The following is a 16,391-nucleotide window of genomic DNA, read 5'->3' on the forward strand; positions in this document are numbered from 1 at the left end:
TCAAATCTCGATTGCATTAAGATCAAATTTTCGTACATCTAAGACCAAGTAATAAATGAAGAAAATGAAAGTGAACCTTTCACTTTAGACACTTAACGAAAATATTAAAAATTTTCTAGCATGAGAAATATCATACATTTAGGATAAGGTCAAATCTATCTTATAAACAATTGCAATGTATACTTTTTTGTTAAAATAAAACGCAAATTATTGTTTACTAGATATCTGACTAGAATTTCTTTGTTTGCCAATGCACTTTCAGTTGAGAAAATTATAACCACATTTAACGTTTTATGACACTTTAAAGACACGTAAAGTGTACTAGGATATTTAAGGTAACTTACAGTTTCTGCATAGCATATCTATGACACACATAAAATATTTGCAACAGTCTTCCATTAAGAAAACCTCTAGTTAAAATTTATAATGAAATTAAAATTTTAATCAATTTTTTTTTCTGCAAGAAAAACTTTTAGGATCAACATTGACAAGGCTATTACAATTATAATTATAACTGACAAGGCCCTTTAATTAAATAGGTATTTTAGTTACTGATATCATTGACTTGCAGAATAAAATAAATCGCTACTGATTAATGAAGGTTCATGCAAAAGAATATTGCGATGTCAGCAAGATTTAAAATTTTAATTTTAAGGCAGACACAGCATTATTTTCCCAAAAGAAGGCAGCAGCCCACAGTATAAGCTGCAAGCTAGCGGATACATTATAGGAGGAGTATTTTAAAAATGAAAGAAACACAGAGGATTTATTATAGGCGAACACTTCTACAAGCGGCAGAGAAAGGAATGAACAACAGACTAAGAAGTAGTACATGCGTTAAGAATCTGACCTCATTTGAGATATCGACGACGAGGTCCTGATCGCATTTGTCCTCTTCGTTCGCCTGGGTGTTGGGGAAGCAGAGGGCTGCCAGCTCGTTCCACGTTCCGCCTTTTTCGGACTGAAATACAAACACAACCACTCAGCGTTTTATTTGGCCTGAACAGTGGTTCCCAAACAGTTTCAACGAAAAATTAGTTTAAAGCCTATGCATTTAGATAGCGCGATACAAGATATTTTTCAAAAAATAAGAAAATGTTTCTGGTAAATTAATCAACAAAAGCTAAATAACAACATGGTAGAAATGAAGTACTCATACACTGCCCTCAAAAAAGTAAGGCCCAAACAGTTTTTCTCACCGTAGCATGTTTTGAAAGAATTATACGTTAAATATAACTTACAGACAGACTAATCACGTCCATTGAATTAGAACATCTATATGAATAAAGGAATATTGAAAATTGATAGTGGAAAAAAAATGCTTAGAGTAGACATGACAACTTTTCTTTATATAAATATACTGAATTTAAAAAAAGATCTGAAAAGACATTGAAATACTTGAATTATAGCAAAAGATGTCTCAATGATATCGATTATTTAATTTTATAAGAGAACAAGTAATTCGCTGCATGGAAATGGCTTATCAAAAATTGAAATTGCAAAACGGCTAAGTACAATGTCTCATCCGCATACAATGGAATAATTTTCTCCTAATTTAAGTCTGTGGTTTTATGAATACCAATTAAAGGCCTTCACAAGTTGCAAGCCCATCTGATGTTCGTTTACGCGCTTTTATGATCAAAGGAAAGTAACATATGTGTGCCTCAACTTGTTGCCGACAATTTGTATCAACAGAAAGTTGAAATTTTTTCTTTCTACAGTTCCTCCAAACGCAAGAAGAAATCAGCTAAGAAAATCTGTTGCGTGAGTTTCCTTGTTCGTCTAAACATACCAGCTTAACTAAATTATTACATCATATGCCATGACGGATTTATCATTCATGTTCAATACTATTACAGTTAAATGATACTCATCTTATAATGTACGATGGTGCCTAGCTCTCAAAGTAGCCATAAGCAGTCAGTATTTTACAGATCAGTATCTGCTTTTCCGATAAAAACTAAAACATAATAATTATTTACAGTGTAAACATTCCAATATCAACATCTATTTCAACTGCAAAGAAGAACACACATCTGCTGATTTAACTGATTAGCCATCCTGACTGCAATCTGGTAATCTAGGTAGCTATTATTAGAGTCGTGATCATCAGGTCTAAATCTTACTGATAAGTACTAAGTATTGCAGACGAAGAGCAGTAAATTATTTTACTGTAATTAAACTATGTAGTGAGAGAACTGAAGGGTATACGGATTATCGCCAATATCAATACCTAACAAACGTAAAATAACAAGTATTATTTCTTAATTGTTTTCACAAAATAATTTTGTCAGTATTGTGGTTTTTCAAAGAAAATTTTTTTTCCATAATACAGAATAACACATATACAACTATGTACAGTAAATTAGTAATCTTAGCTAAATATTTCGTTTTCATCTTGTTTTTATTAAAAAATTAAGGCCTAAAAACTTTTGGAGGGCAGTGCACAGTGCATTAATTAGTACTTGGAGAAGAATTTAAACTGCGAAGCTTTAGAATTGCCGTTTCAGTGATTCTGATGTAATTTCAAATCAATGCGATGAAATTTCAAATAAAAATGCTGATATTCCCCAATTTCTAAAGGAATGAAGTAATTATTACCCAAATGATGGACTGAAATCCAAACAATTACAAAACTGATAGAATTATCATCATCCACAGAATACTAAGGTTTGTATATTCTATTGTGATATTGTGATACACGTTATGCGTGTAACGTAAATATCAGCCATTGTTCCTTAACGTGCCTGCCTTCAAGCCATTGTTACTTAACACATGCCATATACTTTAAGGCATATAATCCTCGAAATCTATTGTCAAATTAAGTATTTAATAGCTGTCTTGCAACAACAGCTACCCAGAACCCATTTAAAAACTTTTTGGCGGGTCATTCATATGGCATTACTCTTTTTCTATTCAACAATACATTGCAAATCGAAAAACTCGCTTTTCCCCAAATAAGTGATATACATGCAAAAATGTTAAACAAACAAATTTATATTAAAGCAGGTATATAAAGTTAGAAAAAGTAGTTAGTAATTACTAAGATGACAACACTGATGTCAAGCGTATATGAGTTAGGACGTAAAAATTATCACGACTAGATACGATAATAAGTAAAGTAGGTTAAATTAATATTTAATACATGCCCTATACAAGCATGACGTTTTCTTAGGAGACCTTAGAAGCACTAGTAAAACAGAAAAAGCTTTGAAATTTTTACTTGTATTTTATTGGATAAATAACATAGTTAAGTGAAATTTTTAAATGCTAAGGTTTAATACAGAATTCATAGACTCGATAAAATTCGCTGTCAGCATATATTCTAGTATTTAGATTTTACCTAGGATTTAGATCAGAGATGGCCAAACCGCGGAAGGCGCGGCAAGGCGGAGTTTTAGCAATGGCACGCCAAGACTTATTGAATTAAAAGATTTGAAAAAATAATAAAATGCGATCATGTTTTAATATACACTGAAATCTGAAACAATAGCTTGTCATTCTAAATTTTGCTATAAAGATTTAATTCCTTTTCCACATTTAAAATAAATAAAGCACTATAATCACGACCAAACAGATAATTATTTTATTAGATTCATTACGGGAGAAAAGCGTTACAAGAACAGAAATGTTCTTGAAGGTTTATGAATAATTTTAATCTAAACAAAATTATGTTTAAAATTAGGCAAAAAGGCATCCTCAGTTTGGCGTAGATTTTGAGTAAAATTATATCGATTTCAAGGGCAATCAGACTCTTTTTTCAGATTTTTGAGAAAAAACATTTTTTGGGGGGCTCCTGAAGAAGAGAAACCTCAGGCTGATTGCCCTCGAAACTGAGCGAATTTTATTCAGAATCTGTGTAAAAATAAGGTTGCTTTTTTATCTAATTTCAAACTTTAGACTGGCTTGTTTCTCTTCGATTAAAACTATGTTATTCATATTATTCCTTTAGTGAATAATGTTGTTCGTCATTCATTTAGTCAGATATAAATTAACACCATTTTATATAAGCATATTTGTCAATTTTTAACAAAAATTTTATTTCATAAAAAGTTATTTAACATAAACAAATGTTTCTTCAAAATTCGACATGTATGAAAAGAATTATCTAACCACTTACAACAATTTAACATGTAAAACCAACAGCTAATCAAGAAGGTTTCTTATATGTTAACGAGTAATCTTAAAACCTTATGAATGTACGTTGCTTAAAGAGAAATGTATGCACCTCACATATAGAGGAGGCTAAAAAAATAGAATATTTATCCTAAACTTGTATTTCCAGTTGAAAAAGATTTGAGTAAAGTATTTTAGGGGTACAGTTTCGACATCGTGAGTGGATTAGTTTAGATTATCTGAATACGGCAAGGCACACAAGGGCTATCTGCTTAAAGGAGAGGGATGTCTTCATCGAGAACTTTCTATGGGGAACTGGCTTATTATATTCAGGTTAGACACTAGGAAAACTACGAAAAAAAAAAAAAAGTACAACCAGCGCGTTCATCAGGGATACCCTGCAGAGAAAAAATTCTAAGTAGTAAATTATTCATCATATTTTAATAAGTTATGAGAATTATGCCATAAGGTATATCTCCCGTTTCCTAGCGTGCCCTCCTGTTGTGATGGTCTGCACGCTGGGAGCGTGTTCCAGAGGTCCGTGGTTCGATTCCCGGCGAAAGCGTTGCTAATTTTTCAACTCTCTGGCATCAAAATAATCTAATGTATCTACAGTGGCGACCGAACTAAAAGAGCGTTGTATAAGGATTCTCCACACCCAGGATTTGGCGACTGGATCCCCTAAAAACCTCAGTCGTCCATTAAAAAGGGGAATATATAAGGTATATATCTCCTGCTTTTTCTAGCGTGCCTTCATTTTGTGGTGGTCTGCACGCTGGGAGCGTATTCCAGAGGTCCGTGGTTCGATTTCCGGTGAAGGCGCTGCTAAGTTTTCATCTCTCCGGCCTCAAAATAACCTAATGTCTCTACAGTGATAATTTGCTGATGATTAATATTTAGTTCATGCGATTTTCCTGTTATTCTCGTTCTCCAGTACGCCATTTTACGACCAGTCAAAGAGACCACGTACATCTTAATTACGCGAACAATAGGTACAAGAGATCTGATTCTTAACAGTTAATTTTTAATTAGTGAGGATTCCTTTGAAGCTCAGTGATTTGCTTGCTGTTATTCATTTCATCTGCGTTGTCACTCATTGTGAATTCCTGGAATTTCGTAGGAAGACTAGAATTCAACCTTTAATAGTAAGAAATAGATTACGTACCTGTTTGTTTAGCAAGCTGAACTTTAATTAATCTAAAACAGTTACTTTGTTGCACTGAAATTTATGTTTATAAAAGCACATTAATGACAAGTAACTTAGACAGCTGGATAGTAATCTGGCAATACACCTAGATAATAGCAAAACACATAACAATGCATGGTCATAAACGCTTTCCTGGCGCAGTAGTGACGACACAAAACACAAGAAAGGAAGGACACGAACAAGGTGAGAATGTATGTTTATTATGATTAGTGCAGCAGAAACCAATAAATAAGAACAAAAACAGACGAACGTCATCAAAGAAGGTGTCTGAAAATAATTTCGAAACGTATCCTCAACATGGGATCGGCAAGGGTGGTCCAGTTCATTGACCAGCAAGATCGCCAGACCTCACTTGCATTGACTACGTCTTTTGAGGGTACGTCAAGACATTGGTGTACGAAATCTCCGTCGTTAGAAGTGCTGAGGAACTTGTTGCACTCATCCTGGTAGCTGCTGGGGAAGTCTGGGACATGCCCGGTATTTTCTAGAACATAAATCTTTCGTGTGCCGGAGATGAGACGCCTGCATTAGGGTCCGGATTCGTAATTTCGAACTCTTTCTTTGATGACGATCGTTATCTTTTTTATTTCTTGATTTCTGCTGTAATAAGCATAATAAACATGTTCCTTCTCTCTTGTGTTTTGTGTTTTCACTAGCCGAATCAGGAAGGTCTTTCCAACAATGCATTCCTATCTGATTTTCCATCGTTTAGGTACACCCTATCTCTCCTGAAAGTTTGTAACCAATTCAACCTGATTCAATTTACTCTTTTAGGATAATGGCATTGGTGTAGGACTGACATCGACATAAGATCTAAATTAAAAATCCTAACACAATGTCGATCCTATACCGCATTCCCTTACCAAACCTTCTAATCCTTAGTCCCGAAAATGTTTTCGTAGAATTCTTTCTGTCTTTATATATGAGATTTCTTTGCAATTGGAAGTACATGTCTAGGTTCAATGTTTAAATAAGTAAAGCCTGTAGCCCTCTGTCTTTTTGTATATCTTACATATGTTCTTCATTACAATATTTACTTACACTATTTAGGGCACGTGTTTTAGCAGTCTTATTTCCTTCATTCGACAGATTTTCTTAATTATAGATAAAATTATTTAAATCAAAATATGGGGACAATATTATTTAATCAAAAACTCTCTGAACTGTAGAAAACTAAATCACTTACGTGGTCATGTCTGTCTTCTTTTCGCCTCTTCTTCTCGATGTCAAGATCTGGAGATCGACTTTTAGGCTTCTCTCGATCGTGAGGGGAAATAGAATTCCTCTGAAAATTAAAAAAGAAAATGGTAAAGAATTTAAATCGTAAGAATTTGTTGTTTTTATGCACAGTAATAATATAGTGTGATGTCAAGTAAATTTTGTTGTATAATGAAAATCAACAAGAGGTCAGCTTTCTAAAACTATACATCAAACCAGCCAAATTTAATAGATTTAAACTGGACTACTGTAACTAACTAAAATGGTAACAATAACGAATTTAATAGTTGGCTTTATAAACACTCTAGCATCGCGTTTTACATTACTATGATTAATGCTAATTCTATATAATGAAATAATGAAGAGAAATCTAAAAATGCGAAATTTATGACTATTCGTTATAACGCAGTTACATTCGAATTGCCAAATGATACTAAATTTACACTATCTATTACTTTAGACAATATAAAAAGATTACATCTGTCTTGAAACAGTGATGCTACTGCAAGCAGTTCACTTCTTTCAAGTAATACATTCCGTGAAGATAAACGATAGCAATCTTCTGATAAAATACTGATAAAGTATATATTAAAATTTATATTTGTTCTGCTTCCATAGAATTTTTATATTAACTCGAAAAAATGAGAATAAATGAATACAAGTAACAATTTAAATTCTAAGACTTAAAGTTAGTAGAAAAATGTGGTGCCATAATCCACCGAGCACGAGGCTTGGTACTGAGAAGGTTATTTAAATAATATTAATGCTGCTCCAAATTTTCAAATTTCTCAATTTTGAGAGCGCGCAACCTCTTTTAGTATACACATTAATTTAACGGTCCTACATAATTATGCATTTGGGCGACTGTATATCATTATGACCATTGAGACAATGGTCATAAGTTTTTCTTTAGATTACGGGCTTTAATGTAAATTCAGGCTGTAGGAATGAAATCCTAGGATTGCCAAGTTATAAAGTCCTGGAATTGCCAAGCTATAAAATCCTAGAATTGCGAAGCTATGAAATAGCAGAAGAAGAAATGAGGATGGTAGATTTATTATTCAGTTCACTGAATTACCAGCGAAAACAACCATACGTTTATTTAAAGATACATCACACGTATTTGTTAATTCTTTTAAACTTTGGCTTGCCATTTTAATTTTTTTATAGGTTGAGCGAAAAGTCATTACTTCAAAACTGAATCCTCTAACCTCTTAAAAGGGTGTAAGATACTTTACAATCATTTCCAAATAATTTTTGTTTAAACAACAACAAAGGCTGACGAGAGAGAATGCTGTGTGACTCATAGCCAACAATCTGCGGAAACGTTACAAAGAACAATAGCGCAATGAATATAAACGCACGTGACAGTACACAGTAATGGAGACTTACTTTTAAGCAGAACCCACATCCGCACAGCTGAACAAACGTTTAAAGCATAAATGGAGGAACATTTACTCTCCCATTCAACATTGTCAACACCGTTGCAATAGCTACCAGCAGCGTGTGCAGAACAACGGAAATATCAAAGTGGCACGTTCATTTATCAAAAATATTGCTGGCAAACGAAATGCAGTGCAAATATATATAGCACGGACAAAATCTAAGATAAGAATATAGGTAGTGGAAATAGCTGCTGATGGTTACAAAAAAAGTCAGTAACAATGTTTTAAGATAATAATGGTCACAGAAATGGCACAGAAAGTAATTTAAAACACAGAAAGTAATTTAAACATTATCAATGCTCAAATTTAGATTGAGGTTAGATTAGAAATACTTCGAAAGAATTCCACCCAACTTTCTCTTCTTCAGAAAGATAAAATTATTTTCCACATTTTCCATCGAAAATCTATACCTTGTCTTCTCTGCCGAAATATACAATAATTATTATTTGATATCTAAGAAAAGAAACCATCAATATATTCCTAGGAAATCTCAAAATGCATTAACATCTCACCTTGTGCATTTGACCAATTTCTAAATCTCGCCTCAGTTAGCAGTGATTTAGAAGATGATGATTGTGTTATGTACGTTTATCATTAAAAAAATATGAAGACATGCATTCAAGAACCTACTAGAATTAAACATCCCAGACTGTGTGCTGATTCCATTCGAAGTAAATATTGCTGACGCTGAAATTGAGTTACAAGAGGAATTTGTAGAATTAAAAGGTCTGATGACAGAGTCTGAAATCTGTTCAAGAAACGAAAGCATAATGTGTGTAAGAATAAGGATACTGCATGTAAATATCTGCTTTTAAGGGAAAATCTAAAATGTACGTCATCGTTTTCTCATCATCTTTTCATGAAATGTGGCTTTAGTCGTGTAGCACAGTTGCAAACAAAAAGTCGTAATCGACTTAATGTACTGAAAAGAGGTGATGTTCGTCTGACTCTCACAACATTTGAGCCTGATAGTAATATGCTAATAACAAAACACCAGCTACAAAGATCACATTCATACAGCCTTCCCGTTTAATAGGATCCTATTTAATACTCTTAGACATAAATTTTTTTACATGCTGTTTGAAATAGTAAATATAATGTCCTACTATCAGTATAAAAATACTTACTATTAAGTATTACATATAAAGTTAAATTACTATAAATAATTATTTTACTAAAAGTAAAAATATGTTTCATTTTTATTAACTAAAATTATCAAAATTTGGAATTCACATTTTATATTGTACTATAATTGTTTCATTAATACCTTTTAATAACCTACAAATAAATATTTCATTTAAGAATGTTACATATTGCCTCTATGATGGTTCACATACTTAAACTTAGATCTACAAGGCAGAAAAAGTCTAAACTCTTGGTTTAGAAGGTAAATGAATCATTCTTATTTTTTCTTTCATAAATGATGGGATGAAAAAAACTTGTATAATAATAGTAAACAGTGGAGCTGTTAATGAACTATATTCAGTGATGCTGCATCAGCAAGATTATGCGTAACATCCTCCTGAATGATGAGTGTGTTCGCATCAACACATGAGGGCTTAGGAAGGCTAAATTTTTCTAATTTACAGACATACTCAAAATACTTAGTGATTATTAGTTATTAAAGCTTCTAGGTTTTAATATAATGCAATAAAACTGAATAATAAAAAAGTTGTAGTTTTGAAGTAGTAAAGTTTTTATCTGTGCTTATTTCAGTAGCAGTTTAGGGCTACTCCTTTTGACAAGAGAAAAGCGAAATTAGCAAATTAAGAAGAAACGATTTCCATAACTCAGTTATAAGACACTAATAGTTCAAAAACAACTACTGTATTCAAAATAAATCGCAGATTTTACAGTTAAACAAGACATACACAAAAGCAAATGTTTTTCATTGCCTTTACTTGTATTAATACCATTTTTTTACATTAATCTTTTTTCCACCTAAGCTGTAATTACTGTTATTGCTCATTAATTTTATTATTGTAATTGCAGGTACATAGTCGTAAACTTTAAACTCAACAACAAATTCACAAAAGTCTCAGTTTTAAGTAAATATGAAATCTAAAGTTTCTAAGGGTCATTTTGGGTATGAAATCTCCCAATTTTATGGATTATTTTAACTTTTAAAAGCTCATTGTCATTCAATTTAATACTGTTTATAGATAACTGACTCAACGTTAGGAGCCGGTCCGTCTCCTACCTCATAACAGTACAAGTTCTTTAATCAAATAATTTAAACAGAACAGGTGAATTTAAGCTCATCCGTGTACTCTGTTATAAGAAAGAGTAAATGTAGTTTAACCAACCATCTAAAGAATATTTACTAGTTATTTTAAACCAAATCTCAACATTTACATTTCCATTTAATATATTTAAAAAAGACAAGAAAGGAAGCAGGAAAAATTTTTATAGGAAAGACAAATCCAGTCTATATCAAACGCCAAAACCCACAAGGGAATGGGGCGAAATCTCGCCAACATGTAGAAGCCCCGAAGGCAATAGACGATGGCCATCGGCTCTTGTGTGCACAAGACGGGAGAAGACGAAGAAAAGAAAGCGCAGAGAGGGAAAGGGTAAAGAAAAACGAACACACACACACACACACAAAAAAAAAAAAAAAAAAAAAAAAAAAAAAAAAAGGAAAGCAAAGAAAATGTCGGCCTGTTGACGTAAGATGTTTGGCCACCGCTGTCCTCTCTTTCTATTTCTACGGCCTCTTGAGCACACAATACGACAGTGCCCAAGGCGCATCTGTAGATACATTTACTTCAGCCAAGGGTTTTTATTTTTCTTGTGAAGCCATCGAACGTTTACGCACTTGTGTTGCCTTTCGGGAATCTCATCTGAGATGTGTTTCCTCTTGGACTGTCGATGCTCACATAGTCCATCTGCTCGCATAGACAGACAGCGGAGGAAGTGTCGCAGTGAAGTACGAATACAGGTGCAGCAGCTTTTATGGGGACTGGATAGGTGCCGTTTTTGTTTTGTATTAACTGCTGGACAGCTGTGGAGCTTCTTGGTATAACGCTATCTTACATATGTTTCTGAACAAAGTTTCTGTCGAATACGAACATAAAGCGAAGGTATTCAGAAATGGAATTATTTATGAAAAATTTAAGTCAATAAAATAAAATTTTATTTTGATTCTAATTTCTTCAGCACTTGTCCTACTTATGCTCACAGCAGGCTTATAGTATAATTGTCGTTAGAGAACGTATTATAGAAATAGCGTGTCTGTAGACGAAGTTATTAAGATATCAGCTTGATTAACTGCGTATTAAAATTTATATAATTGGTTTCAGTTTAAAAAAAATTGAAATTCATGATAACAGTTTTTGTGGGAACAGCGATTCACTAAAGACATTACCAAATTTCATTACTGGTCAATTATGCATTAACTAAGCAGGTTTGGAAGATCTCTTTACAAAAGATGGTTTTTTATTTTCAAGTCTGCTCTACGTGAAAAGAAGACTGCCAGAGTATAAAGTGTTTCGATAGAAATGATTGGAAATTAAAAAATTGGAGTAAACATTTACAAAGTTGTACAAGCTTTGTTCAATAACAGACATAAATGCTTAAAATATATAATATATCAAAAATTTAAAATCATACAGCATGGGCAATAATTTCCTAGCGATCGGCATCACATTTTCTTCGAATATTTTAAATTTTTTACAGATACGTACCTGAGTGAGAAAAACGCTGAATACTTATATATTTTGTACAAGTATCTGTTGCTGGGAGTTTTATGCCCATATCGTCTGATGGTGTTTTCGTATTTTCTCCATAGATATCATTAAGTACCAGCGTTTTTAGTTAAGAAGTATTTCATAGTATTTCTTTCACTGTGCAAAAGAATCCTCGTCTGCTTTGCCTTAATAATTAAGCAACCATCCAACTTCTCAATAGTTAAGAGGATAGAAGCATATCTGTTATTCCTTCTGTTATACGTGATATCCCAAAATCTAATTAAAAGAGATCGGTGTTCTTAGCTTAACCCAACACTTAATGATCACACAGGCAAAGATCCAGTCGTGTTAGGCCTAGGTTTCTAAAGGTTCACTGAACAGTCCCTCGAAGATTCATCCAATATTCTTGAAAAGTGGTGACCAATGGCGCGCTTTCGAGAGAATCTGTTTAATCGAATTTTCCATATACATGACTTTAAAGTGAGACTGCCATTTTAGCACTCGCAACGAAGGGAATGCAAATTTCAGATTACCAGTGTAATATCTCAACGAAGAGTTTATCATTAAAAGTTAAAGCTGATCTCTGCATTCATCTAACAATTTGCTACTTAAAGAAATTATAAGTTACACAGATACGATAGACCAACTACGAATTTAAAAAATAATCCTCAAACACGGAAAGTAAAATCAAATATTTGATACAAACTCAAAAAGCAAATGTATTGTGATATTATTCAGTAGGGAAGAAGGAAGGAATAAATTAAACTTGCTTAAACTTGCACTTATTTAATGAAAAGAACTTAATTCAAACATAATTATCAATCAAAGCGTACGCTGCGCTTTTTTCTTTTCTTTTTCTTTCTTTCTTTCTTTTTTTTTTTTTTTTAAACTAGACAGCTGATATACGAGGTTTGCGACAGATATTTTCTCAGCTGAAATACCAACAGTACCTTTTTTGTCAAGCTAATAAATTCACTTAGTGAAACAATAATTTTAAAAAGTACTTAAAAATGCTAATAAATAAAAAAAAATTAGAAACAGATTCCAATACTTAGTTATTTTACATTTCCATTTATTACGGCCCACGAATTTCTGATAATATGTTATGAGAAGAATGAATCAATAAATGGGCTAAGTTTCTATTCTAGGAAGTTTATGAAGTTTCTGTAAAATAGTACACAAATTTAATAATAGTTTTACTTTGAATTCAGACATTCTAGGAAGCACAGAGTCATATATATAGTTATGATTCCAATAATATATGACTTCCACCGAAATTCGTTCTCTCTTCTGAAGAATTTTCCGCAAGATCGTTTACATTCCTCTTCAACTTCTCCTCTTTCTGAAGTAAAAGCTCCTCTTCTCTCTCCCTCCTTCCTTCCCACCTTCCTTTTCTCACTCCTTTTCCTCGGAAATCCCGCGAAAAGTAAAATCCCTCTTTTCCGCTCACAAACAGATCGCGGCGGAAATTAAAACAAATTAATTCCCTTATTCCGGCCGCGGGAAAACCAATTTTAAAAAAACGGGAGAAAACGGGGAAAAAATCCGGTGCGCGCTCGCCGGAGCACGAATCTTAACGGGGGTGGACATAAAACGGCGATTAGTGGCGCTATTCCGCCCCCCTTGCCTCATCGTCTCCCTTTGTCAACACGGCCGACGACATGAATAAACATGGCCAACCGTCGGCTTAATTGGGTTCCCCTTATCACGCCCGGTAATGGTTAATTAATTACCGAGCCTTGTTTAATTATCTTCGGGCAGCGCTCCTGGAGAGAAGAGGAATGCAGCATGTTCCTCCTTATTATTGCCGTTATTATTATGGCCGTTATTGTTTCTGCGTTGAAGTTTTCTCTTTTTTCTTGCCCTCCCCCCTCACAGTACAATACATTGAGATAGGGAGGTACATAAGGGGAGGGTGTCGACCGACATTCTGAGAAGCCGCGTGTTTCAACTTCTCGGGGTAAACATGGCACATTAAACAGTGTTACTTTCGCAAAATGGCAGAAAAATCGCTTTAAGGGGCTGAGGTAATAAGTTAATGGAATGTAACGCTGTGTGTTGGTTGGTTAGAGAGTTCCGTAAAAGCGAGTGTAGTGTTTGTAGTATCTCCGAGTAATTATTTATTTTTCCGACTGACTTTATTTAAGCGAATTACTTCTTCGTTGAACTTGCGGAGAAGAGAATTCAAAAATACCAAGAAAGAAACCACTTTGAAAAGTGGTTAATTCGAAATACAAACAAAATAAGAGTTGATGATTTAGGAAAAGGCTTCCTTTTAGCAAAGGACTAGAAAAGTCAGAAATGGAGAAATGTTTCGTCGCAGTTCAGTGTTTAATTTTTAAGAGCGGCACTTTGTACGGCACTTTGCAAAATTTTGATTTTGAAAATCGAGTTTCAAAGGAAAGCACGAAATTACGCTAATAGCAAGACGAAAAAGAGTGTGCACAGTACAGTTTGTGCAACCATTGCCGAAATCTAATCCCATTATTGTATTACTTTTCCGGCGTATATTCTTTCTTTTATTTTTGACGAAATTCTTTTACCAATTGGCGATTACCTTTGAGCTGCAGAATGTCCTCCTGCGAGCTTTGCAAAGCATTACATTTTTAAATGAAGACCAGTGGTCTTCAAACTGCGGTTCGCGGAGTCGTGGCGTTCGAAGCAACTCTTCTAGGAATTCCTCAAAATTCGAAAGAATTTTTTACTATCACCTGGACCACAAAACCGACTATCTAGGAATAATTAATTGAATAACATTTACCTCAAATAGCATAAAAGAAATCTGCTTTTATGATTAAAATTGAAACGCTATAATTTCCTTTTTATTTTCCACAGATAGGTGCACACAACACATACACTAATGTATACTTTAAGGGTTTCCTTTTTTCTCATTTATTTTCTGAAGAGCGTAGGATTCCCCTAAAATCATTATAGCTTTAGGCGTTTAGTCTCTACTCGAGAGATATTTTTCACGTAACTTGTGTGAAAGATAAAAATGACTACCACATTTTTTAGAATATTTGTAAAGCAGAAAAATTAGTACAATTATTTTGAACCAAGGTTGGCTTTTGAGATTTAATAAGCATAGCTTGCATAACTACTTGAATTTTCTTCCAAGAATTCCCAAAAAGAAAAAGTAATATTTTAACAATTCATTGTTTAAAAATGATTTTCATATTTGTGAATCCACTGATATATAAAAGTATTTTCTCCTTCTTTCCAGTATGTCTTCGTGGTAGCACACTCGGCGCGTATTTGAGAGGTGCCGGTTCGAGTCTCGAAGAAGGCATTGCTCATATTTTGCATGTCTTCTGCTTCAAAATAATTTAAAGATTCTACAGATGAAGACTCAAATAATTGACCAAACTTAACTTCCTTATTAAATCTCAAAAGTCAACTACTCCTCAAAAAAAAAAAAAAAAAAAAAAAAAAAAAAAAAAAAAAAAAAATAATGTTACTAAGTTTTCTGTATTATAAATATATATATATGTTTTTTAATTTAGCAATCATTTTAATCTTTTAAACAAATCATATGGAAGGATATTTCTAAAGTATAAAAGATTAAAATACTACAAAATTCTTAAAATATATTTGAAAATCAGAAAACTTAATAATATTATTTTAGCTTTTGTGATTTAATAAAGAAGCATTAGTTTGCGCAACTATTTGATTCTTCTTCTAGAGATTCACAAACATGAAACGAAATAACTGATATCAAAAATAAACTACAAGTAGTTTAAGTAGTATTTTTTTAAAATTGTCAAATTGGAATTTTACTGATTTATTTTTAAGCATTAAGAAAAATCATTGACATAAATTTTTATCTAAGCAGTTTATTATATAGTTAAATTTTATAATACTTTCAGCTTTATTATAAGTATTATAATAATAATTTACCAATTTCTTATTTTTAAATAATGCGTAAATAATGTGAATATAATTAAGAAATATCTTGTCTGAAAAATGATGATTTGATATACGAAAAAAATTAAAGATTGTGATTCTTAACTTCCGTTGTGATAAATGCGTCATCATGCTTTTCCATTCAGCCCTACCTTCAGCCACTACGGTGTTCTCAGCCATCTATGCAATATTGTAAGCTGTTAACGTTCCAGTGTCTTCATCTACGCATTTTAAAATCATCACATATATACTTCAATTCTCTACGTTCAATAATGTGTTTATGCACTATGACTACTGATATTTTCGTGATTACGCCATCGAATAAAACTGCTGCTCTCTTTAACGCAATAATGCCTTAAAAACCTATGTTTGATTACTCTCTTTAAATTTACGCGGTAGTTTAAAAGGAATCTTTATTAATTTTCCTCAAATTAAATTTTACACGATATTTAAAAATATGTTTTTTAACATTATTGTTATTAATATCATACTATAATTATATCAGAATATGGCTTTGAATAAATATCCAGCAAAGCGATTTCTTTGAGATGGACATCGCTTACAGGCTAGAGGTAATTTAACAGCACTGGAAGGAAATGTAGCTGTGGAGTTACAAGAATAATTGTAATTATGAGAATGATACCCGAGTGAATTAAAAGCTGGCAAGAAGCCGTTATAACTAACTTAAACGATGACGTAAAAGAGTCAAAACACAGTTCTTGAAGTTCTTAAAAGCTTACGTAGAAGCTATTACAACTAAACAGGAAATGGCGGCACAGAAATTAAAGAATACAAGTAATAAAGATATACTAA

General features: G+C 32.9%; 1 protein-coding gene across 2 annotated transcripts in view; it reads right to left on the bottom strand.

The window, feature by feature from the left end:
• The window catches only part of LOC118202282 (transducin-like enhancer protein 4), a 645,188-nt gene that overhangs the window by 72,821 nt on the left and 555,976 nt on the right, over positions 1-16,391 (bottom strand). For both annotated transcript variants that reach the window (XM_085810638.1, XM_085810637.1), the window contains exons 11-12: positions 6,510-6,608; positions 851-961 (exon numbers count right to left, since the gene is read on the bottom strand). In XM_085810638.1, the coding sequence (XP_085666764.1) occupies positions 851-961; positions 6,510-6,608 (210 nt within the window). The remainder of the gene's footprint in view (positions 1-850; positions 962-6,509; positions 6,609-16,391) is intronic.

The sequence above is a fragment of the Stegodyphus dumicola genome, chromosome 2 (assembly GCF_044657685.1).
Source record: "Stegodyphus dumicola isolate Sdum_Otavi_A_Nest chromosome 2, ASM4465768v1".
In the NCBI taxonomy this organism is placed as follows: Eukaryota; Metazoa; Arthropoda; class Arachnida; order Araneae; family Eresidae; genus Stegodyphus; species Stegodyphus dumicola.